We start from the raw sequence: 22,556 nt of genomic DNA, 5'->3' as shown, positions 1-22,556 counted from the left end.
TGGGCAGGGGAAATCAAGACTTTAAGTCAGTAGACCTGAGGCCAAGTGCTGGTGCTACTGCTTATTGGCTAGATGACATTTAGCGAATCACTTCACCTTATGGCGCCTTCAGTTTCCTCCTTTGACCCAGGAGTATAAATAACAGCACTTGACATTGTTGCAACCGTCAAATGAAAAGCAAGGCATTAATGTGAAGCGTATTATTGTTCTTCATTATTACTTAACGAGGGGCAGATTACTGTAAGGGTCAGACTTCAGTTTCTGGATTCTGTGGCCTTGGGCAAGTCGCTTACCTTTCCTGAAGCCTGGGTTCCCTTACCTTTCCAATGAGATAACAACATCACCTCCCTCACAAGATTGTTCTTAGAATTAAATAAAATAATGCCTCAATGATGCCTGGCACAGAGTAAGTTCTCAGAAAACATCAGTTATCATTATGATATTATACATATCGATACATATTATATGTGCACAATATATATTCTATTATATAGCCTATCATTATTACATAATTAATATTGAATGTGAAAATCCAGGTAAACTAGAAGGAGAAAAGACAGTGAGGAACTATAAAGAGAAGGAACAGTTTGCCATTTGGAGTTTTGTTGGCTAAGTGTATGAGTGTGCAGGTATTTATGTCTGTGTGGATGGGTGGATATGTAAGCAGGGAATGAAGCTGCCTAATGAGCGGTCTAGGCTGGCTGGTGGTAGGCCCCAGCTCCCCCCTCTCTCTTCGCCGTCCCCCTGCTTCCTGCATTCTTGGACAGGATTTGAGCTACTGCTCTTCTCACGCTGTCCTGTGTGCCTTTCTGCACCGTCAGCCCTCCTAGCTGCCGTGCTCCCCCTTGCATCCCCCCAGCAGCAGAAAACCGGGGCAAATGCCCCGAGGGCTGCCCCCATCGCCCAGGTGTAGACGCTGCCATAGGGCAGGTGTCCTCAGCGAACACTCGCTGCATCCCGCGCTCCCGCTGCTCCGCAAACAGTGGCATCCAGCCCAGTGTAGGGTGAGTGCTTTTGTTTTGGCCGGCTGCCCGGCAAAGCGCCCGCCCCCACAGCCCTCCCGCCGGGCCCTGACCAGCCCCTCTCCCTCTGCACAGTGTCCACGGGCTCCGTGACGCAGGTGTCGTCGGTGAGCACGGACTCGGCCGGCTCCTCGTACTCCATCAGCGGTATCCTGGGCATCACGTCTCCCAGCGCAGACACCAACAAGCGCAAGAGAGATGAAGGTAAGAGATGCCTCTGCAGTCCTGTCCCGGGCAGACCCGACCGGACGGGATCTGCTGTGGGACCGTCAGGGAGGAGTAGAAACAAAGATGCCTGATGAGCACCCGAGTCCCCAGGGCGGGTGGACACGGGAAGGGGCTGGGTGCCCTGGGAGAGGCAGGCAGGATACTGGCTGGGATTGCGGATTTCTCACCAGTGTGCCCTCATCTTCACCCCTTGGGTGAAGGAAAGAGGGCCTGGCAGAGTCCTTGTGTTCTGAGCTTTGTGGTCTGTAAGAAACCTGTGTGGAGATCTGATGCCCAAGGGCAGGGTGTGCAGGGTACAGTGCAAGGCCTTTTGTCTCCTTTGTTGGGGAGCCTGGGAGCCGAGGGCGTGCTGGGTGCCCTGCAGTGAGAGCCGCACACCTGGGCGGAGGGGGTCAGCAGGTGGGTTCTCCCAGCTGGCTCTCCCAGAAGGCTTCCGACTACGAAGGCAGCGATGGTGGGGGGCTGAGGAAGTTAATCATCTCATCTCTGCCCTTGGGCCTGGAAGAAAGGAGTGCAGTGGCCTCCTGGGGATTACAAAGATGACAATCTTCCCAGTTGCTTTTTCTGAACCCCTGTGTATGCCTGCTGCCTGGGTCCCGGGAGCCGGCCATCTCTGTCCTGCACACAGGCCCACCTTAACCTGGGTTTCTGTTCCCCGATGGGCTGCCAGTGCAGCTGACGTTAATGGGTTTGAGAGGAGAAACGAACCCCTGGGAGTCTGTAAGACCTTCTCCAGGAGAGGGGGAAGAAAAAAAAAAAAAACGCCTATGGTCTAGGGCCTGAGAGCTGCGTGACAGAAATCTTGATTCAATTATTCTGTTCCTCAGCACAATTCCCTTTCTCAGCTCCCTGTAAGGGATGTGTGTTCTCGTGAGCACATGCCTAAGTACTTAAGATCTGTAACTAGAAAATTGAGTCGGCCCAGCTGTGGATTGGCCTGTGGTCTTCGTGTTCTGGGCAGTGCGGAAGCTGGATCTCTGGCCTCCTCTTGGAGCTGTGGGGGCGCCGGGGGGTGGGGGGGATGATTCATGGCTTTGGAACTTCCCTCACCCCTTTCCCCTGTTCTAGACACTCGGAGCAGATGTCAGAAGTCTTTAACTCAGTGGGCGATTGTGCTGTGTTACCGCAGGAGGCAGTGGGCCTACCATCTCTGTTGGTTTATGGGGTTGGTGCTGTCATCTTTTCTGCCATTGTCACCTGCACTCACAGCAGATGTGCCCAAGCTGGGGCCCGGCTGTGTTTGATCACAGTGGAGAGGCAGGTTGTGTGAGACTCCCTCACAGGCCGAGGGATCCCGGCACAGACTTTTGGAGAAATTAAAAAAAAAAAATCTAGTTTGATGTTTATCACCAAACAGGTCCTGATTTGGCAGGGGGTGGGGGCTGTTTTACTGTGTTTGTGGAGCACTGGGAGGGGGGGGCAGCTGTTTTACTGTGTTTGTGGAGCATTATACTGGCTTTTAGCTTCTGCTCAGCGGCCACTCTTCAGCTTCTCGTGCTGCTTTAAAAGGTATCGAGTGGGGGGCATTGAGGTGGCTTAGTCGGTTAAGCGTCTGACTCTTGATTTTGGCTCAGGTCATGATCTCGAGGTTTGTGAGATGGAGTCCCACATGGGGCTCTGTGCTGATAGCACGGAGCCTGCTTGGGATTCTCCCTCTCCCCCTCTCTCTGTCCCTCCCTGCCTTGTGCTCGCACGCACTGTGTCTCTCAAAATAAATAAACATTTAGAAATTAAAAAAGCTATCGAGTGGTCAGAATGCAGGTGTTGTTGGTCTAGACTGCTCTGTGCCATCAGATCATTTCTCAAGGACTGTGGCCCAGTTGGGGTATTGACCTTTAAGAAGGACAGTGACAGATTGAGATGTGTCCAGGTGGGTGTCACCTGGAATGGCAGGGATCTGGATATTACAGCGCCTGGAGAACACCTTGAGCCTCTAGGGTTGTTTCAATACAACAAAGAGAAGAATGAGCAGGACTGGACTGTTGCCTTCAAATATTTGGAGAGCTGGCCTGGAAGGTAAGAGGAATGAGACTTTGTTGTCTGGCCTTCAAGGCCAGTCTACAGCAGATTCAGAATTTCAGCTCAGTGTAAGAAAAAACTTGTAGATATGAGAGTGGTCTGAGGCAAAGGGAGCTACCTTGGTAGGTAGTGAGTGCCCTGTCACTAGAGGTATGTAAGTAGAGCCTAGGTGACCATGGGCTGGGGCTGCTGTATGAGAGCATCAAGGATCAGATGTAGGATTGGATACTCTTCGAGATCAAGTACTGATCTCCAGAAAGACCTGGGAAGTGATCTAGTCCGTTTTCCGGGGGCTAAGGGACAATGATTTGATGGTCCTGGAAGCCAACAGGATTGGGAAGAGTGGGAGCCCCAAATGGCAACCAGAGCCCCTTCTCCCCTTGCAGCACCAGGAGTGTGTTAAAGCAGAGAGGTGGGCAGAAGTGCCCTTGTTCACATCAGCAAACTGCCTTAAAGGACTACTCCCCAGTGCTCCCGGATACCCTTTCCCACCCTCCTTCCCTCCCTCCCTCCCTATCTCCCTGGATCCTGGCATTGGCTTCAGGGGGAGTTAAAGAGGCAGAAATTGTCACCCCTATCTTATAGGGGAGGAAACTGAGGCCCCAAAGAGTTCTGTGACATTGTCAAAGCCACACAGCTGGTGTGGCCTGGGGAGCTGGGAGCAGCTGGAGAGGCCCTGAAGGTCCCAGTTCCTTGGAATCCCCTCCCCCCCCCAGCTCTCATTACCCTCAGTCCCTCCAAAGAGATGCTTGGGAGGTAGAGCAGCCTGGGGCTGGGCAGAGCCTGGGGACAGTGTGAGGAAGAGTTTCAAGCAGAAGGGACTGGTCAGCAGGTTGGATGCTGCCGAGAGCGTGATGAAAAAGTCAGAAACCAGCATTGCTGGGCGCACTGGAGGGCTGGCTGGCCTTTTGCGGAAGACCACGGCACTGTTTTTCACAGGAGCCCTTGACAGCCTGAGGGAAGGGCTATGAGGAAGAGAGGCACAAAGGGCCAAGAGGAAGAGGCCAAGAGGAATCCTCACCCCCATTTCTCAGATGAGGTGACTGAGGCTCTGCAAGGTGGATTCTACTTTGCAGTCATCTCCAGCTAGGACTTGGGTTTTGCCCTGTGGGCAGTTCCTGCTGCCACTCTCATGCCCAGGCCTCAGGACAGGGGTGGGTGGTTACAGAGTCTAGTCACAAAGGGCCTGCCCTCTAGAGCTCACAGGCTGGGGTCAAGACTGACAAGCCCAAAGTCCCTCCAATGGTCAGTGTGTAAGATGGTGCTGTGATGGGCGGTGACACCAGAGGGGGAGAAGAGCAAGGCAGGGAGGGGCAGATTTTGACCAAAGGGATCCAGGAAGTGGCCCTTTATCAAGGGGAAAATAGTTTATACTGCTTCTGGTTTTTTTTTTTTTTAATGTTTATTTATTTTTGACAGAGACAGAGACAGAGCATGAGGGGGGGAGGGGCAGAGAGAGAGGGAGACACAGAATCCGAAGTAGGCTCCAGGCTGAGCTGTCAGCACAGAGCCCGACGCAGGGCTGCAACTCACGTACTGCGAGATCATGACCTGAACCGAAGTCAGACGCTCAACTGACTGAGCCACCCAGGCGCCCCCTGCTTCTGTTTTTAAAATCAAATGAAATTTAAATTTTAGTTCTTCAGTTACACCCGCCACATTTCAAAGCGCTCAGTAGCCTCATGGTGTGCTGAGTGGCCACTGTATTGGATGATATGGCTTTGATGCAAGTGCTTGGCGCATAGTAGCTGCTCAAGAAGAGTGCTTCTTGGTGGAATGGGTCAGTCACATGCTTGTGGAGGGTTCACAGTTAGTAAGGAGGGGGAGTGGGCAATCTCCTCAACCAGGAGGGTTTCTGTTTGGTATTTTGGGCTTCCACAGAAAGCTCTATTTGAATAAAGACTTCTGTAGCAAAAACAAAAAAGTTAGGGCACTGATAGACTAGTGGATTGCCAGGGGCCCCTTTGGTCTAGAAATTCTAGGACTCTCCCCCGGGACATTTGCCTCCAAGATCAGCTTTGGGGATGTGGCCGCTGTGTCCTGATCTCAGATGAGCTGTGTGCGGCTCAGGTGGCAGAGAAGGCCCTGGGGCCTCTGAGGGCAGAGCTGGGGCTGGCTGAGGGAAGCTACAGGAAGCAGATTGTAGCTCAGTGCAAGGAACTGCTTTCAGATAACAGCCAGGCTAGGCCAAGAATGGAAGCATTAGGTTGGGAAGGGAATGAGCTCCCTGTCATCAGATGTGTGATCAGGGACTAGACAAAGGAGAGGCAGAAGAGCCAAAGAAGGCATTCTGATTTGGATCCCATGACTTTGAGACCTGTTACAATCTGGGTAGCAGGTGCTTCTGTGACCTCCTATGTCTGCAAGTAGTTTTCCCTACTTGTTTTTCCCTTCTGCCACCTGACTCTGAGGTGGCCGTCCACATGGACTTGACTGGGCAGAGGCCACATCGCATGCGTTTCTCTCCCTGGTCAGCTCCTTGGCACAAGGCACAGTGCCCAGAGGTGCTCAGGAGTTCTGTGGCTGGTACTGAGAGCTTTCGTGAAGTCTCTGGCGTAGGCCTCAGGAATCCCACTGGGCCAGGGGGACAGAGCCCAATGCGGTGCTTCCCCCCCTAGAAGGCTGGACTGGGCCAGGCAGGAGCGGCTGTGAACAGTGGCCATGGGTGAAAGGGCAGCCCCAGACCCTGTGTTTCTTCCTGGGCCTTGGATCTCTGGTGGGGTCTCTGTCCACTATCTATCTCCAGGGCCCCCATTAAGGTCCCCTTGACTCCCCCCTCCTCTCCAACCCCCAGAATTTGAAAAGCTCTGATGAGCACACCAAGGTCAGCTGAGCGAGAATCCCTTTCACTAGCTCAGAAGGCTGCCCAGTCCAGGACCAGTGTGGACTGTGGGAGCCACAGCTCCTTTGTGAGGAGTAGAGGTACACTGCAGGTGGAATTTCTGGCCTTCTGTCCCCTGGCTTCTCTCTGCCTGAAGAGGGCACAGGAAAGGCATCCAGAATCCCTAGGTGGCCTGTCCTTTTCAAGAAATGCCAAGTCCAGCATGACTCTCAAGGAGAGGATTGGGGGGGCATTTAGCAGGGGCTCCTGTCATGACTATGTCTACCCCTTTCTGGGGGTGCCTGTCTCTTCCTCATGTCTTTCATTCGGGGGTGCATCTTATCCAGTGTTATCTGCCTTTGTTTGTGTCCTGTTAATAGACTTTTTCTGTCTGCTTCTGTCTCCTGGTCTAGCGTGCACGCTCTCTCTCTCTCACGCACACACGCTCACACTCTGTCACTCACGGTCTCACACATACACATGCTGTTGCACACCTGCTCTCTCTCACACACTCTTTCACACACATACACACTCCCTGTCTTTGTCACACACTCTCACACACAGACACACACTGTCACATACATACTGTCACACACACACACACACACACCTGTCTGTCTCTCTCGTTCCTCTCTCTTTCTCTCACACATGCTCAGTCACTTTTTCTTTTCTTGTATTCACTCTTGCTCTCCCTCTTGCCAACTCTCTGCTCCTCTCTCTCCCAGGTTGGGAGCCCCAGCTCATCCTTGCTCTGCAGACCTCCATGGGACCCCACGCAGGGAGGGAAGGGCTTTCAGAAGCTCACAGACCGACCCCCTCCCCCACCACGGGCAGACCCTGATCTTCCTCTATCAGGACCCTTTTCCTTGCTGGACACTCCCATCCTATCTGCTGCTCCCTGGCTTGGGATGGAAGGCTGGGGACGAAGGTGCAGAGACCCCTCTTGGATTTGCCAGAAGGGAATGGATGTGTGAAAAGAGTTATCGGCAGCCCTTGATTCCACAGATCGCTCATCTCTGGAGAGCCCACGATGAGATGGTGCGGTGTTGAGGCAAGGACACAGGCTCACAGGCCAGGGACAGAGCAACATGAGGACTTCCTGGCGTGAAATCTTCGGCGAGTGACTTAATCTCTCTGACCCTCCACTTTGTCATCTGGAAAATATCCGTAGCACAAGCCTTGTGGGTTATTGTGAGGATGAAATGAAATCATACCCTCAAAGGGTTTAGCCCCAGGGGCCAGTCATAGTAAGTGCTTAATAAATGGCCACGGAGGAGAGTGGGGCTGGAGGGTGCGAGGCCAGTCACAGGCTGAAGTCAAGCAGTCACTAGCCTTCTGTTTGGTAGCTGAAACTAGGGATCTGCCCACCGCAGTCTTCCTGTTTGTAAGGCCTCTGCTGTGGCATCGAGACTGAACAACAGTGCCCCCAGGTGTCAGCAGCAAGACGAAGGGCCACTTGCTTTCCTTTGCTTCCTTTCCTCAGGACCTTGGTCTTCCAGCCCCCTGATGGAAAAGAGTAAAAGGATCAAGTCTCAGTCCACAGAGAGTGGCCCTAGGTACACAAGAGAGGCTCCAAGATGGAGGGCAGAGGGCAGAGCACCTGGGCCTGGGAGGGCTGGAGGTGGGGTCACCAGCTTGGACCTCAGGGCTCCCCTGTTGGAGTAAAGGGCCTTGGAGAACATCTAGGACATGTCATTCTAGTCATTTTCCAGAGGGGAAAACAGACTTGGAGAAGAGAAAGGGTCTAACCAGGTCACATAGTAAAAATCTGGAAAACCCAGAGGGAGGGAATGGACTCTTCAGAACATCCTTGGTATCCAGCTGCCTTTTGATGTGGCAGCTCTCAGTTTCTTCTGTCCCTTCTCTCCCATTCTCCTTTCCGGCTGCTGCCCCCACTGTTGAAAGCCACCAGGAACCTCATCCGCCTGTGCTGGGACAGAGGGGCTCTGACCCCTGACTCATCTCCAGGGCGAACCTCAACTCTTGACAATGAGCCTTGCCCTTCCTGCCTTGCCTCCCGTTCCTCTTCCTTGTCCCTTCTGTGCTTCTGCTCCCTGTGCGTTCTCTGAGCTTTCCTGTCTCCACGCCATTATCCACACAGGGGGCCCTCCCACAGGAGTGCTGTCCTTGAGGCTGGTCTGTTGGCCTGGCCTGGTTCCCAGAGCCAGCCCACTCCCTGCAGGGATTTTCAGTGTTGGACCAGGAGTCCTTCACAGCCAGGCCCAGGATGGAGCATTGGAAGCCAGAGAACCTCTGCAGAGAGGGAAAGGAGTGACTAGCATTTTTGTCTCCGTCTTTCCTGGGGCTTTACCAGGGCAGGCCTCCCTCCCCTAGCCCTCCATGAGGTGCCCCCTGGAGGTCTCCTCAGGCTGCCCATGCAGGGGGCCCTTCTCTGAGTTCTTTCTTTGTCTATCTGTGCAGGGCTCAGAACCAAGGTTCCCGCTGGGAGGGGGATCGCTTAGAAGCCAGGTGGCAATTCCCAGCCTGGCAGTCATGCTTTACTTGGCTTGCCTTGGAGTTAAAGTAATTTTTGATTAGTTACTGACATTTAAAAATCAGATTTCATGTGTGGATGTTTGGCTTTTCTTGGGGGAAAAAAAACCCCAAAACTCCAATCTGGCAACACTGGGCAGACTTTCCCACGTAGCCATGACCGTCTGTGGCTGCTGGGCCTGCGGGTCTCAGGCTGCTCCCTATTCAACTTGCTCTCAGTTATTCGTGCTCCGTTTTTCTCTACCTGAAGGCATTTGAGTTTCTGGAGTCCTAGAGTGGACTTGGAGGAACAAGCATGAGTCCAGTCGATGTAATAAAGCCTGTGCGGGGCAGCACCATGACCTGGCCCAATGGAGCTCTGTGTGTGTGTGTGTGTGTGTGTGTGTGTGTGTGTGTGTATGTGTGTGCGTGTGCACGTGTGCGTGTGGTCAGGGAAGTAGGCAGTCAGGTTCTTAGGCCAGTGGTGAGTGGGGTAAGGCACGGCAGTAGGGCGAGGTCAAGGAGCCACACCTCCTGTAGCCCAGAAGAGCAGTGAAATCGAGGTCATTCAGTCCACACCTACCAGATGGGACAGGCACAGAGGTCCCAGGCTTTGCCTCCGGGCGTGCAGGGTGTGCTGAGTGGCAGTGGTGATAGGGACCCAGGTTTCCATCTCCCAGCCTGGCTGGCCACTCTCCGTGTCCTTCTGGCTGTGTCATCATTGACACTCTGAGAAGTGTCAGAGACTTTCTTGGTAAAGCAGAGGACCTGAGGCCAGGTGGCCAGTTGGAAGGGCTCCTTGGGCCTTTCCCTAGTGCCTAGGGCCTGTCCCTTGGGTGTGTGTGGGGGGTCGAGTTTCAGTTCCTCCTGGCCCCCGGGTCCCTGAGTTTCACTTTGATTCAGTGAGTGAAAGCCTGTGTGAGAGCCAGCACCACTGAATACCCCCTCCACCCCTCCCTGCCCCTGTTTTCATGCTTGCTTTGCCCACACCTTCCCCTCCCACCCCCCAGCTCCCCTTCCCATGGTCTGTGGTCTGGTGTTCTGGAGAACCCTAGGGAATGTAAAGGATAGGGTGACAGAGTGTGAGGGATCTCAGTTCAGGGAGCTGGTTCTGAGGTCAGCCAGAACAAGAGTTCTGGGGTCAGCTGAGGGGACAGCTTAAGGGATGGAGTCTCCACAGTGGACGGGCTCCCACTGGCTTTCTTCCCCGATCTGTGCCTGCTGCCCTGTGGGGCAGAAAATCCCACAGTCCCTTCTCTCTGGCTTTGGAATATGGTTAAACCTTGGCCACAGTCTGAGGCTCGGGGCTTCACAGGGCTCCAAACTACTAGAGGCTTATAAGGCAGGTGCAGGAGCCCGGAAGGAGGGGGATAGGACCTCTGGGCCCCTGTCCTGACTCTGTGGCTAACTTACTGGTGACCTTGGAGGGAATCCCTTCCTCTCTCTAGGCCTATTTCCTCATCTATGATATGGGATCAAGGGATTCCTAAGGTTTTTTTTGTGGCACCAAGATTCTGAGCTTCTCCTAGTCCCATCTCAAATACTGTTGCAGGATTTTAGAACAATGGTTCTCCAATTTTTGGTCTTGGGACCCCTTTAAACTCTTAAAAATTATCAAGGACCCCAAGAAGCTTTTTAGTTTAAAACATAAAAGTTTAAATACTTGCTTACTAATTCATAAAAAATAATAAGGGGGCCTGGGTGGCTCAGTCGGTTAAGCATCCAACTTCAGCTCAGGTTATAATCTCACGGCTTCTGAGTTTGAGCCCCGCTTCTGGAGCCTGCTTCGGATTCTGTGTCTCCCTCTCTCTCTGCCCCTCCCCTGCTCGTGCTCTGTCTCTGTCTCTCTCTCTCAAAAATAAACATTAAAAAATTAAAGAAAATAGTAATAAACAAGTAACATTAAGTAATGTGTTTGAAATAAGAATCATATTTTCCATACCAAAAAATTTAGTCAGAGTGGCATTGCTTTATGATTTTGCAAATCTCTTTAGTGTCTGGCTTAATAGAAGACAGCTGGATTCTCAGATCTGTTTCCGTATCCAAGCTGCTGTGATACCACACGTCCTAGTGCGTTTGGAAAACTCCACTGCGTACTTGTGAGGGGGTGAGAGTCAATGAGGCCAATAAAATCTTGGATTTATTATGAAAATAGTTTTGGCCTTACAGGACCCCCTGAAAAGGTCTTGGGGTCCCTCAAGGGGTCCCTGGACTATACTTTGAGAATCTCTGCTTCAGGCTACTGGGGACTCTGAGCTTGCTTACTTATCGCTTATACAGAGAGGGAAAGCAGTTAAATAGTTTTTATTGAAAGGAAAGGTACCATCAGTTTCCCTTATTTTTAGCTCCTGAAGGCAGGGGGAGCCATGGAAGGTCTTTGAGCTGGGGTGGGGGGGAGTAACAAGACATGCTGGGCTTTGGAAATCCTCCTGTAGCACATTGGGTATGCAGGGCTTGCTCCTCTCCCAGGTGTGAGCTCCCACAGAAAGGCGCAGCTACTGAGGTTTCTTTCATTGCCAGCAGAATGTCTGTAGGGCTTGAGGTCTGACCTCCCTCCAGCAGGCTTTCTTCAGGGCAAAAAGCAGCCACCCAGTGCTCCCTATGAGACTGGAGAGCGGGCATTCTGAGACCCAACCACGTCTCCCCAACCCAGGTCAGCTCTGCACTAGCTGGCAGATCCCTGAGATCTCACGCTGGGCATAGTTTTGGTGGGGGAAAAAAAAAAACCCAGGTAATAATATTGAATAGGAATGAAAAAAAATGAAATAAAGTAGTAGGTTTGGTATTTATCTGAACTCCTGCTATTTGAGGAAAAGTAGGTCTGAAAGGCAATTGAGACGGGAGATTTCTGTTCTGATTCCGTAGGCGCTTCTAGATGTTTCTGGAATGCCAGTGGTTGGGCACCGGTGTGTGTGCATCTATGTGCATGTGTGTGTGTGTGTGTGTGTGTGTACAGTTTCACTTTGGAATGTCCAGTTTTCCTCTTCATTGTACAAGCTTATTACTTGTACTAGTCTTTCCTTGGACTAATGGACTAAAATGGAGGAGAGGGAGGTGTCCTAAGGTAATCTGAGAAGAACTGAGAGACCAGGGCTTAAAGGTGTTAGAGAAGATGCATATGAGAGAGAGATTGCTTGTAGTGTAATGAACTGAGCTATGTGTGAGGGGAAACAAAACCATGGCCCCTAGAGAAACTCAAGGAGGAGGATGAAAAGCGACAAGAAGGTCAGGCACTTCCCTGTACTAGCCACCAGGTGGCACCATTGACCCAAGACAGCTTAGTTGCCGTCCAGGGTTGGGGACAAGAGGGGTAACAGGGCAGTGTGTAATGGCCATGTGGGAGTTTGTAATTCAATGGGGGGTGGCGGTGGCCAGGTAGGCTGACTATTTCCTAGAGACTTCTTTCAAAGCGTTTAGTCAGGGCAGGCAGAGGCTGGACCATCCTTGTTGGAGATCAGTCTGGTCTTTTCCTCACCTCCATGGTGCAGATGTCTAGATATAAACCTTTCTGAGAGTCAAGTCTTTGGTTCTATTCTAAGCCTTTACTGGTTGTGTGGCCTTGGGCAAGTCATTTCTCTCTTTTTTTTCTTCCTTCCTTCCTTCCTTCCTTGCTTACTAACCCCTCCCCCACCTGCCCCCCCCCCCCTTTCTTTCTCTCTCCTCTTCTTTCTTTGTTCCACACCCAGCATGGTGCCCAGTGCAGGGCTTGAACTCATGACCCTGAGATCAAGACCTGAGCTGAGATCAAGATTCAGACACTTTAACTGACTGAGCCACCCAGGCCAAGTCATTTCTTTCTGAGTCTTGTTTTCTGCATGTCAAAATGTGGAGATTTGAACAGGCAGTTTTAGTGGTCTTTTGGGCTCTGACATTCTGTGGTATGCCTGAGGGAACACGGGAGGGAGTTGGAGTTAAATTCAGGATCATTCAGGGGCGCCTGGGTGGCGCAGTCGGTTAAGCGTCCGACTTCAGCTCAGGTCACGATCTCGCGGTCCGCGTCAGACTTCAGCTCAGGTCACGATCTCGCGGTCCGTGAGTTTGAGCCCTGCGTCGGGCTCTGGGCTGATGGCTCAGAGCCTGGAGCCTGTTTCCGATTCTGTGTCTCCCTCTCTCTCTGTCCCTCCCCCGTTCATGCTCTGTCTCTCTCTGTCCCAAAAAATAAATAAAAACGTTGAAAAAAAAAATCAGGATCATTCAGCTGTATTACCTTGGGCAGGTCACTTCCCATCTGCGGGGATTATAGTAACATCTCCCTCAGACTTTTTGGATAAAGTAGCAGCCTTGAAAAGACTTTGCAATCTTTTTTGTGCCTGTAGGACAAAGAGGATCGCTATTTATTATTTCCCCTGGAATTGAAGTTGGTCAGAGGCAAATCCTTACAGTGTAGAAAGTTTGTGCCTCTGCCTGTGACCACCAATAAAGGCCTTATGGCAGGTGCTGCTCAAGGTCACTGTATTTCTTGAATCTCCTCATTTCTCTCCATCTCCACTGCTACTGCCTCAGTCCAAGCACTCTCTCATTTGAACTATTGCTTATAGCTTCCTAGTGGGTCCCTACCTCCAATGTCTCTGACTTCTCCAAACAGTCCACTTTCCACAGAGCAGCCCCAGATGCACTTCTGAAATAGTTCTGATCAGTGACTCACCTAAAGGGCTTTTGCTCTTCAGCTCTGCCTGTTGTTCTCAGAAGCCCAGCAGACTTAACAAGGCTGCAAGGCCCTCCGTGATCAGGCTCCTGCCCATCTCAGGAGCCTCATCTCTCTCCACCCTCCTTTTTTCATGCTTATTCCAGCCACACCAAACCTCTTTCCATGTCTTGTTCTTTCCTGCTTGCAGCCTAAGCTTTCTGTGCATGGGTTGTAGGATCAGGCAGTGGGGGCTCTGATGCTGACTCCACCAATGCCTACGCATGTGACTTTGGGCAAGTTATTTGACCTGAGCCTCAGCCTGAGTTTCCCCATATATAGAATGAGGGCACAAATTATGCCTATGATTGGGCTGTTATGTGGATCATATAAGATAATGCGTGTAAAGTGCCTCTGTGTGTGATACATGCTCAATAAAGGATGCCTCTTATTATGGTGCTGTTCTCACTGCCTGGGAAATTGTCCCTTCTTGCCAACCATTTACCCAGGTGACATCCCAAATCTTTAGGATCCAGCATGAATATCACTTCCTAAGCGAGGGCTTCCTTGGTGCTCACTCTTGCTGGCTCCCCTGGCCCCACCCTCAGCACACAGAACCTGCCTGTTGATAAAAATACCACATTGGTCATTGTCTGCCCTGTGAGACTGTGTCTGCAGTGCTCATCACTGTTGCCCTAGTACCCAGCACAGGGACCGGTTCATGGTAGCAAATATGTACTGAATAGGGACTCTGGATGACATAGAAGCCTGGAGCCCATCTGGTCGGTGGATGCTGGCGGCTGTGTAGAACCCAGAGCCTTGCACATCAAACATCCACCCATTCTTGCCTGACCCCAAAGCCTCTGTCCTCTAGCCGCTGCTGTCTGGCCCCATAGAAAGGGTCTCATGGCAACCATTCCAGAAAGGAAGGGAGCTCTCTCTCCCTTGGTCTAAATACACGTATACGCGTGTACATATGCACATGCACACACATACGTGCATGCTGGTGCCTTCAGCCCCTATCCTGCCTGCCGCACCTGAGCATATGTTCCAGTGTGTGGCCCCAAATCGCAACTACAACACGGCACAGCCCCAATGGGTAGCACTTACTGTTTACTGTATGTATTTTATTAATGCATTTAATACTCACCACCACAACACCAGGTAGGTACTCCTATCATCCCTGTTTTATAGAGATTCAAAGAGATTGGGGAAGTTGCCCAAGGTCACATAGCCCCAACATTCAACAGTGGCAGTGCTGGGACTGGCACCTGGGTGGTCGCCATCCTGATCTTCCTCTCATATGGTGTCGCAAAGGATGGCATCAGTGGGAACTCCCCCAGCTCTCAATTCCATCTCCCCCCCCCCCCGCCCCGTCCATTTCTGCCATCCCATCCTCCTGCCAGTCTGAGCACAGGGGGCGACCTTGGCTCAGAGCCTGTTTTATTAATTAGGTGCCCCACTTCTGAGGTTTCCCCCAGCACCGCTGTGCACACTTTCTTGTCACACCTTCAAGTTGGTCAGTTTCAAGCGCAATAATTGGCTGATCACACATAGGCTTTAAACCACAGTTGGGTAGTGCAGCGGGTGGACTAGAGTTTGGACCCAGCCCTTCCGGGTATCAGCTCTGCGAGCTTTGACAGGGGTCTTCTCTGAGTTTCAGTTTCCTCGCCTGTCAAAGGGGATAATAATTTTGGCTTTTCCTGGCAATTAAAAAATGTTACTTGTGATATTTCACCAGGCACTGGCATGTGGCAAGTTTCAAAATAGCTATTATTATTTCTATCATCGAAGCAAAGAGTTGTTACCCTGAATTTAGATTCCTTGATGACCTTGTCGACAATTTTCTAAATTCCCAGCTTTTTTGTGTTCCCATTCTTTTTTTTTTTTTAAATAATTATTTTATTTATATTGCTAGGACTAATGATAGGACCATTCAGGCAAGGGGTCCAAAGAAAAAGGAAGACATACCCACCAGAATTTACACTGGCAGAACTTTAGCTCTGTATTCCAAAAGGCTAATAATTCGAGTTGTGGATGAGGACAGCTTGCAGAGGCAGGATGAGACTGACATGGGGTGGAGAGGCCTGGGTTCCTGACCCCAGTTCAGCCACTGTCTTGCTGTGTGATCTCGATCAGGTCCCTCCCCTCTGGGTCCTCAGTTGAGCCCAGACAAACCTCCAACTCCGGATCCTTCCTTTTCCCTCCTCCCCCCCCTCCACTGCCCCCCTCCTTGCTCCTCATCTTCTCTCTCTTCCGTTTCCTTTCTGTCTGAGACACAACGCCATCCAGCACTCTTGAATGGTACTTTTGTTCTGCTAACATCTCTTTTCTGAAAAGGATGATTGGTCAGGTTTGTATCTTTTAAATGCTGGCACGTTTTATCAGTTAAGAACCTGCAAACCTCTCTCCCAAGACATAGCCTTAAGGAGTAGACAAGCTGCAAAGGTGGGGAGGGCGTTTATGGGAGACAATGGAGGAACAATAACAAAATCTCTTTGGGGGCCTCATGTATGGTCCCTACAGAAAATGCCTTCTTTCCTGAGAGCCCCCTTTCCTGCTCTTGCCATGACCTTAAGCGTTTTCCAGCTTGACTCCAGTTATGCCTTTTGTCCCCCCTTAGTTCCCTGCAGGATGGGAGAGGGGGCAAGAACAGAGCCCACACTTGGGTGGCCCTCACCTCAAGGCCTCTTTGAGGTAGGGCTTGGAGCACTGGACTTGGAGGGACAGGGTTTAAGTGCTGCTTTGAGTGCTGGTGACATTGGGCAAGCCCTTTTGGGCCTCAGTTTTCTTCTTGGCAAAAGAGAACAGAATGCCTTCCTCAAGGTCTTGTGCAGACTCGGTGAGAAGCAATGCGTGAGAAAGTACTTTGTAAACTGTAAAGCTCTATGTAGGTATGAGACGGTTCCTATAATTCAGTTCATGAGCCTGTTCCCAGACTGAACAATTCCTTAACTCCTCCAGAGGTCAGTTTTCCCATCTGTAAAGTGGGGTCTGTAGTACCTAGGTCATACAATCACTGTGAGAATTCCGTAAAGAGTGCAAAACACCTGGCACAGTTCTTGGCAGTGGCAGGTGCCCAGGTCTAGGTCAGCGCCCTGTTCCTTTCCCTTTCTCATTTTTCCACAGCCCTTCCCCGTGAGCACAGCGCACAATAATTATGCTACATGCTTCCAAAATCTGGCTGCCAAATCTTCGAGCGGCGGCTCCTTGGCCGGGAGAGCTTAGACAACTTCCCTAACCTGCGCCTCCATTCTCGTCCCTGTAAAAAAAGGATCATAATAATATCTGCTTCAAAGGGTTGTTGACAACATTAGACGGTGCCCATACACGACTCGACCCAGGGTCGGCGCCAGGTGAATGTTAGTGATTCCGCCGCCGGACCTTGCGCCCTCCGCACAGCCAGACGCGGGACCCCGGCTGCGGTCTCCTTCGAGCCCCCGAGGCAGGTGGAAGAGAGCCAGGCCTGAGCGGAGCGGGAAGGGGTTTATTCAAGGTCGCACCAGGATTCCTGCGCCAGGAGCTTTGAGGAATTTCCAGAGATTCCGTCGTGCCGCCTTGCGACAGAGAGGCCAGACCGCCCTCCTGGTCCGGTCCCCCTCGGCCCGGAACGGAGGGTACACTTCTCCCGGGAGGGCATCGGGATTTTCCTCCGCGGTGTGGAAAGAGAAATAAATTCAACCGCAGATTCAGGCCGTGGCGCAAAAAGAAGGGAGCGCGCGGCGCCCTCGGGAAGGAGGCGGCCCGCCGTCCGGCTCCGCCAAGCATTTGCAATTTAATTGACATTTGGCGGCAGGAAGCCAATCAGTATAAGTCAATTGACGTTCGGCGATAAAACTACCCGGCGGCCGGGCGCTCCCCCGCCGGCGGCCTCGGCTGGGCCGCGGGGCACAGCGTGGCGGCCCCGGCAGGTAACGGCGCTGGCGCGTGTCTCGGCCCGCGAGGGGGCGGCGAGCGGCCCGCTGATTGCCGCGCAGCCCACGGCGGCCGGGAGAGGCCCGTAATGAATGACTTTATTTGCCGGGGCCCTGCTGAGAACAATTGAGTTTGTTATGGTAACAACGGATGCCAGCTTTCCGGGCCCCGGGGAGCGCGGGCGCGGCGGCAGCCGCGAGCTGGGCAGCGGAGCAGATGATGCGAGCGGAGGCGAGGGGCGCCGGCGGCGGGGACCCGGCCCAGCGAGTGTCAGGAACCCGGGGACGCTGCGTACCCCCGAGCCTGGGGAGGAGAGGCCGGGCCGCCTGGGACCGAGGTGGATGATGCCGGGCCGCCTGGGACCGAGGTGGATGATGCACACCGCTCTCCCCTTGGACCACAGTGCAGAACTGGGATGGCAAGATGCTTGCTTGTCCTACCGGCCAGCCTTCCTGGGTGTCCCCGCGGCCCCTTCTTCCCTCGGCCCCTGGGGCCTAGGGGCTTCTGGTCTGACGGAGTGAGGCTTTGACATCAACTTTTTGTCTCTTGCACGAGTGGAAAGTAGAAAAAAAGCAGAAAGGCATCCCTGCTTCATTCCAGTGCGGTGGCTTGACAAATTCAGGGCCGGATTTCTGCCCAACATACGTGTGGGCATTGCCTCTATAACCTCCGCCCTGGAGAGATGGCTTTCTCTCCACCTCTATCCCCAGTCTGCATCCCCGGGCTTTGCGGCATGGCACCTCCCACAGGAAGCCCTCCTTGCTCTTACAGAGAAGACTCAGCCGGGTGGCTTCCCCTGAGCCTCTGCAGCCTTCTTACTATCTCCCTCTTCAGACCATGAATTCTAAGGACAGGGGCCACCTTCCATTCCTCCTCAGCACCCAGCGTGGAGCCTGGCACAGAGCACAGATGCAGAAGGAGTGGATAAGAGACAGGACCTCTCTCTTTCTTGTAATCTCTTTCTTTCCCCCTGGTTAGAGAGACCAGAGTTCATTCTCTCCTTTTTTTTTTTTTTTTTCCTTTTCCAGTTCTTTTTTCAGGCATGCTATTGTTAATTCACTCAACAAATGTGTAGGGAGAGCCAACCATGTGTTAGGTACCCTGGTACTAACAGGTCACTGCCCTTGGGGAGCTTACTGGTCAACGAGAGAGGATAATGCAGTACATGTGATCAGTACACCAGGAACCTACTGTGTGCTGCATAATGGCCAGAATTCCGAGTCAGCTAAGCTTGATGAAGGCTTGCTGAGGGCTTTTCCCTCTGTCATTGCATTCAGTGATCCCTAGTGCCACCCTGTGACAATCACTCTTATTCACAGATGTACAGACTGGTGCTTAGAGTGTTTAAGAAGGAGCCCGATGCTGTGGAAGGAGTCTGGCTTGGGAATCCAGCACTAGTTTGCCATATGAGCGATGTCCACGTTCCTCCCCTCTGTGCCCTAGTATCCCCATCTGTAAAATGGGGGAGTTGCCACTGATCATCTGTGAGGGCCAGCTGAGGATGAGTGTGGTCCCCAGGGGAGACGGAGCCAGGACACAGGTCTCTGTCCCCAGCCCGCAGCCCCCTGGTCTTGCAGTGTGACCAGTGGAGGAGCAAATGTTCTTTTTCTCTCAGCCTTATGAGGCTGGCAGTGAGACGGAAGCACTCACTATGTGGCAGGCACTGTGCTCTCAGCAGTCTTGAGAAGTGCAGGTGCTATTACTGTTTTCCTTTTGCAGATGGAAAAAATGAGAGATGAAATAACCAGCCCAGGGTCACAAGGCTAGCACGTTGCAGGGCTGGGATTCAGACCCAGGCAGTCTTGTTTCAGAGCCTGTGCACTTACCTGCTCTGCCTGTGGCAGGGGGAGCACATGGGCCTCCTCCCCCACTCCCCTACTCTTTCACCTCACCCTCACCCCGGCTTTGTCCCACCTCCCCAGTGCTCTCAACTCCAGGCCCATTTTGCATGTTTGCAGGACAGCAGGAGCACTGATTTCTCAAGGTGTCTTTTCTTCCCCTGGCCTTTTGCTCTTTCCTTTGTTAGAGACCCAGGCAGGAAGGAGAAGCTTCTGTGGGACCCTAGTCTCCTCTTGGCTCTGTTCTAGCTGGATTATTGTGTTTGGGAAATGGGTTTCTAAAAAGGATGGGGGGATTCCAGGTGTTGGCTTTTAGGAGCAAGCTCTCACTGTTCATGTTGAGGAAGTACATTTATTTGAGAGTTAATTGTGGCACTCGTCTTCCTGTCTCTCGAAAGGTGTCTGGAGAACTCTTTCTTTCCCTAGATACGTCCCTTTTTCAGGAAGACAGATTAGGAAGATAGTCCCTGCCATGGGAGAGTCCTAACAGGCAGAACTGGAGGGGCCTTGGAAAGCATGTGCAGTGAATACCTGTCAACTTGGCATCCCCTCTTTAAGACAAGTATTTGGGGGGCTCCTGGGTGACTCCGTTGGTTGGGTGTCCAACTTCGGCTCAGGTCATGATCTTGTGGTTTGTGGGTTCAAGCCCCACATCGGGCTCTGTGCTGAAAGCTTGGAGCCTGTCTGTCTCCATCTCTCTCTATCCCACCCCGGCACACACTCTCTCTCTCTCTTTCTCGCAAAAATAAATGAACATTAAAAAAAACCTTAAACAAACAAAACAAATGTTTTGTAGTGCTTCCTTTGCTCTCTGAAAATGAAATTTAGAAACAATATAAGCTACCTACCCACATAATTTTAAAAAATCAATTCAATGCCCCAATTGTGACAAAAGGGGGAAAGAAAAATAAAATCATAATAAAACGGTGTATTTCATTATGTAAATGCTCAGGCATGACTACGCCAGAAGACATAATAAAGTAGTCAGTTGCTTTGCACTTATGCAGAGAATCACCACGAATGCAGCGGCTACAAATGTGGGCAGCTGTGTTTTTTGGCAATGCAAATACTTCTGGTGGTGTTGCCGTCAGTAAACTGATTTTCTGAAACTATGAACATGTCTGGATACAATTCCAACCAAAACAAAGCATAACCTTTTCTCAATTTATGTGATGGTTGCATTCCCGGAAAAGTCAGTGTAAATTAAAACGCAAGTTTGTGTCTATAAGTAAAACAGGTTCATGGCCCAGATATTTATAAAGAGAGTTTTGGGGGCACGTGGCTGGCTCAGTAAGTGAAGCAGGCAGCTCTTGATCCTAGGGCTGTGAGTTTGAGCCCCGCACTGGGTGTAAAGACTACTTAAAAATAAAACCTTAAAAAAAAAAGTTTTCACCAACCTGAATGTATGATGGGTCATTCCAAAGACATGTGGGCTCAGGGCAACTCTTCACTGTGCTGAACGGGGCTGGGTACCCCCCCTGACTCTGCCCACTAAATGCCGTAATTCCTCCCTGGTAACAAAAACGCACAGATTACCCAAATTTCCTCTGATCTGATCATCTTTGTTGAGATCCACTGGAACAAACAGTTTGTCTCTGGGCTCCCTTCCTTTGGGAAGTTCTGTGACTCTGGTAAAAAACACTATCTGCATATATTGTGCACCTATTGTGTGCAAGACCTGGCATTAGGGAGACAGAAACATGAGCTGATTTCTATCCGGGCTGTGAAACATAAGCCCCTACTCCATGGGTGCCAAGCTCCCAGGAGCCCTCAGTCAGTGAGCACAGCCTCCTCACATCTTATCTCTACCGGGATATCCTCTGCCCCCTTCCTCATCCTCCCAAGCCCAAATCTTGGCTCAGATGCCACCTCCTCCTTCCAGGAAGCCTTCCCTGACCCCCCATTTAGTACCAGATGACTTCTGTCTCTTGGCCCCCACCGTCTGCCGTTTGGGGTTCTCTTAGGGCACTTTCCCAGGCTGGTGTCATAGCTGCATCTCTAGGCTTTGTCTCCCTGCCAGAGAATGGCTCCCTTGAGAGCTGAGATTGGGTTCCCTTATGGGGCTAAGCTTGGACTCAGAGCACCAGAAAAGATGGTTGGATGCTTGAGCCAAGAGATGCAGCCTAGCCCGGTATCCCTCTCTGTACGCATCTTGTCCTTTTAATTAAGCACATGGCTTCCTTCTGTCCTCACTCCCTGTCCTCATCAGCTGACATGAGATGCTTGCTGTGCAAACATTGCGATCTCATTTGGGATCTAGCCGCTTGCTCGCTCTGACCTAGTGCTTGGACTCGGCACAATTTATTGAGCCCATTGCACAGATGAACTGAGAAGGTCACACAGCTGGCAAGTGGCGTAGCCCGAGCTGGTGCCTGCACATTACCATCTGTGTCATTTAAACACTTCCAAGCCTGGGCCTCTCTCCTAGGGAGTCATTCATCTTTTTAATGGCTCCTGACTCAGTGTTGGGCACTGTGGCCTCCATGGTGGACACGGCATGGTGGCCCCCTTTGACTTCCCTCAGGGGGTTCTGTCTCCCAGGCCCCAGGCCAGGCACGGAAGGCAGCATCGGATGCCCTGAGTGGACCAGTGACCACCCTTTACCAACAGGTCATCAAGGAGCGGCTGTCTTCTTTGTACTTGTTTATTTTGTCACTTTCAGTGAAATGTCCACTTTTATCCATTCATTTCACAAGTGTTCATATTGTGCCTGCTAAGTGCTCTAGGTACTGGGGACACAGCGATGAACAGGATAGACGAAAACCTCTGCCCTCATGAGTGACATCTTCTAATAAGAGAAAGAGAATAAGTAAATAAGGAAAATAAGCAGCATGTTGCTAAGTGCTCTGGTGGATAATGAAGCTGGGTAAGGGGATAGAGAGTGAGGCGGGGAGGGGGTGGGGAGTACATGCTGGTTTCTGGAGGGTGGTCATAATGATGAAATGACATTTGAGGAGGGAGGAGTGAGCCAACACCTGGGGAGGAACTTTCTAGAGAGAGGGAACGGCGGATGTGAAGATCCGAGGCAGGGGTGTGCTTGGCATAACTGAGGGACAGCAAGGAAGCCAGTGTGGCTAGAGCTTACCAGAGTGGAGGAGAGTGGGAGGAGGGGAGACGGGAAGGCCGGGCTGCAGGGCAGGGCACCCAGATGCTGAAGGGCCTTGTAGGCCATGATCCACTGTGGATTTTGCTGGGAGTGAGATGGGGCAGCCCAGTACGTCTAACGGGGAACTTCAGAGGTGTGTTTTGCCCCCGGCCACCAGTGAGTCGCTAAATTCGGCAGATTTTCGCTCTTGATTGTCTCCTGAGCCTGGCTCTGAACTGGGTAGTCATTCCTGTCGTCAGCTCTCTCCTGGGCTGGGACCATCGTCTGGCCCTGGAGCCTCTGTCACATTTCCCTCTGATGAGGTCTGTACACTGTGGCCAGATCAGACCATATGAACCCCTCCACCCCATAGCCCTTCTGTGCCAGGCATGAATTTTAAGTATATTAATATGATCACACAAGGGCCCAACTATTTGGAAAACAGACTGGGGGGATCTGGGATGTGGGGCTTGGGGTTACTGGAAGGTGGACTGTCATCTGGTGGGTAAGAGAGGCAGTGTGCTGCAGGGAG

General features: G+C 51.8%; 1 protein-coding gene across 1 annotated transcript in view; it reads left to right on the top strand.

Moving 5' to 3' along the window:
* The window catches only part of PAX5 (paired box 5), a 187,839-nt gene that overhangs the window by 29,570 nt on the left and 135,713 nt on the right, over positions 1–22,556 (top strand). The window contains exon 5 of the mRNA XM_043565614.1: positions 1,098–1,226. Coding sequence (XP_043421549.1) covers positions 1,098–1,226 — 129 coding nt within the window. The remainder of the gene's footprint in view (positions 1–1,097; positions 1,227–22,556) is intronic.

This window comes from Prionailurus bengalensis, chromosome D4, assembly GCF_016509475.1.
Source record: "Prionailurus bengalensis isolate Pbe53 chromosome D4, Fcat_Pben_1.1_paternal_pri, whole genome shotgun sequence".
Taxonomy (NCBI): Eukaryota; Metazoa; Chordata; class Mammalia; order Carnivora; family Felidae; genus Prionailurus; species Prionailurus bengalensis.
Note: the sequence above shows the minus strand (reverse complement) of the source record. Positions and strands in the feature narration are given on the sequence as shown.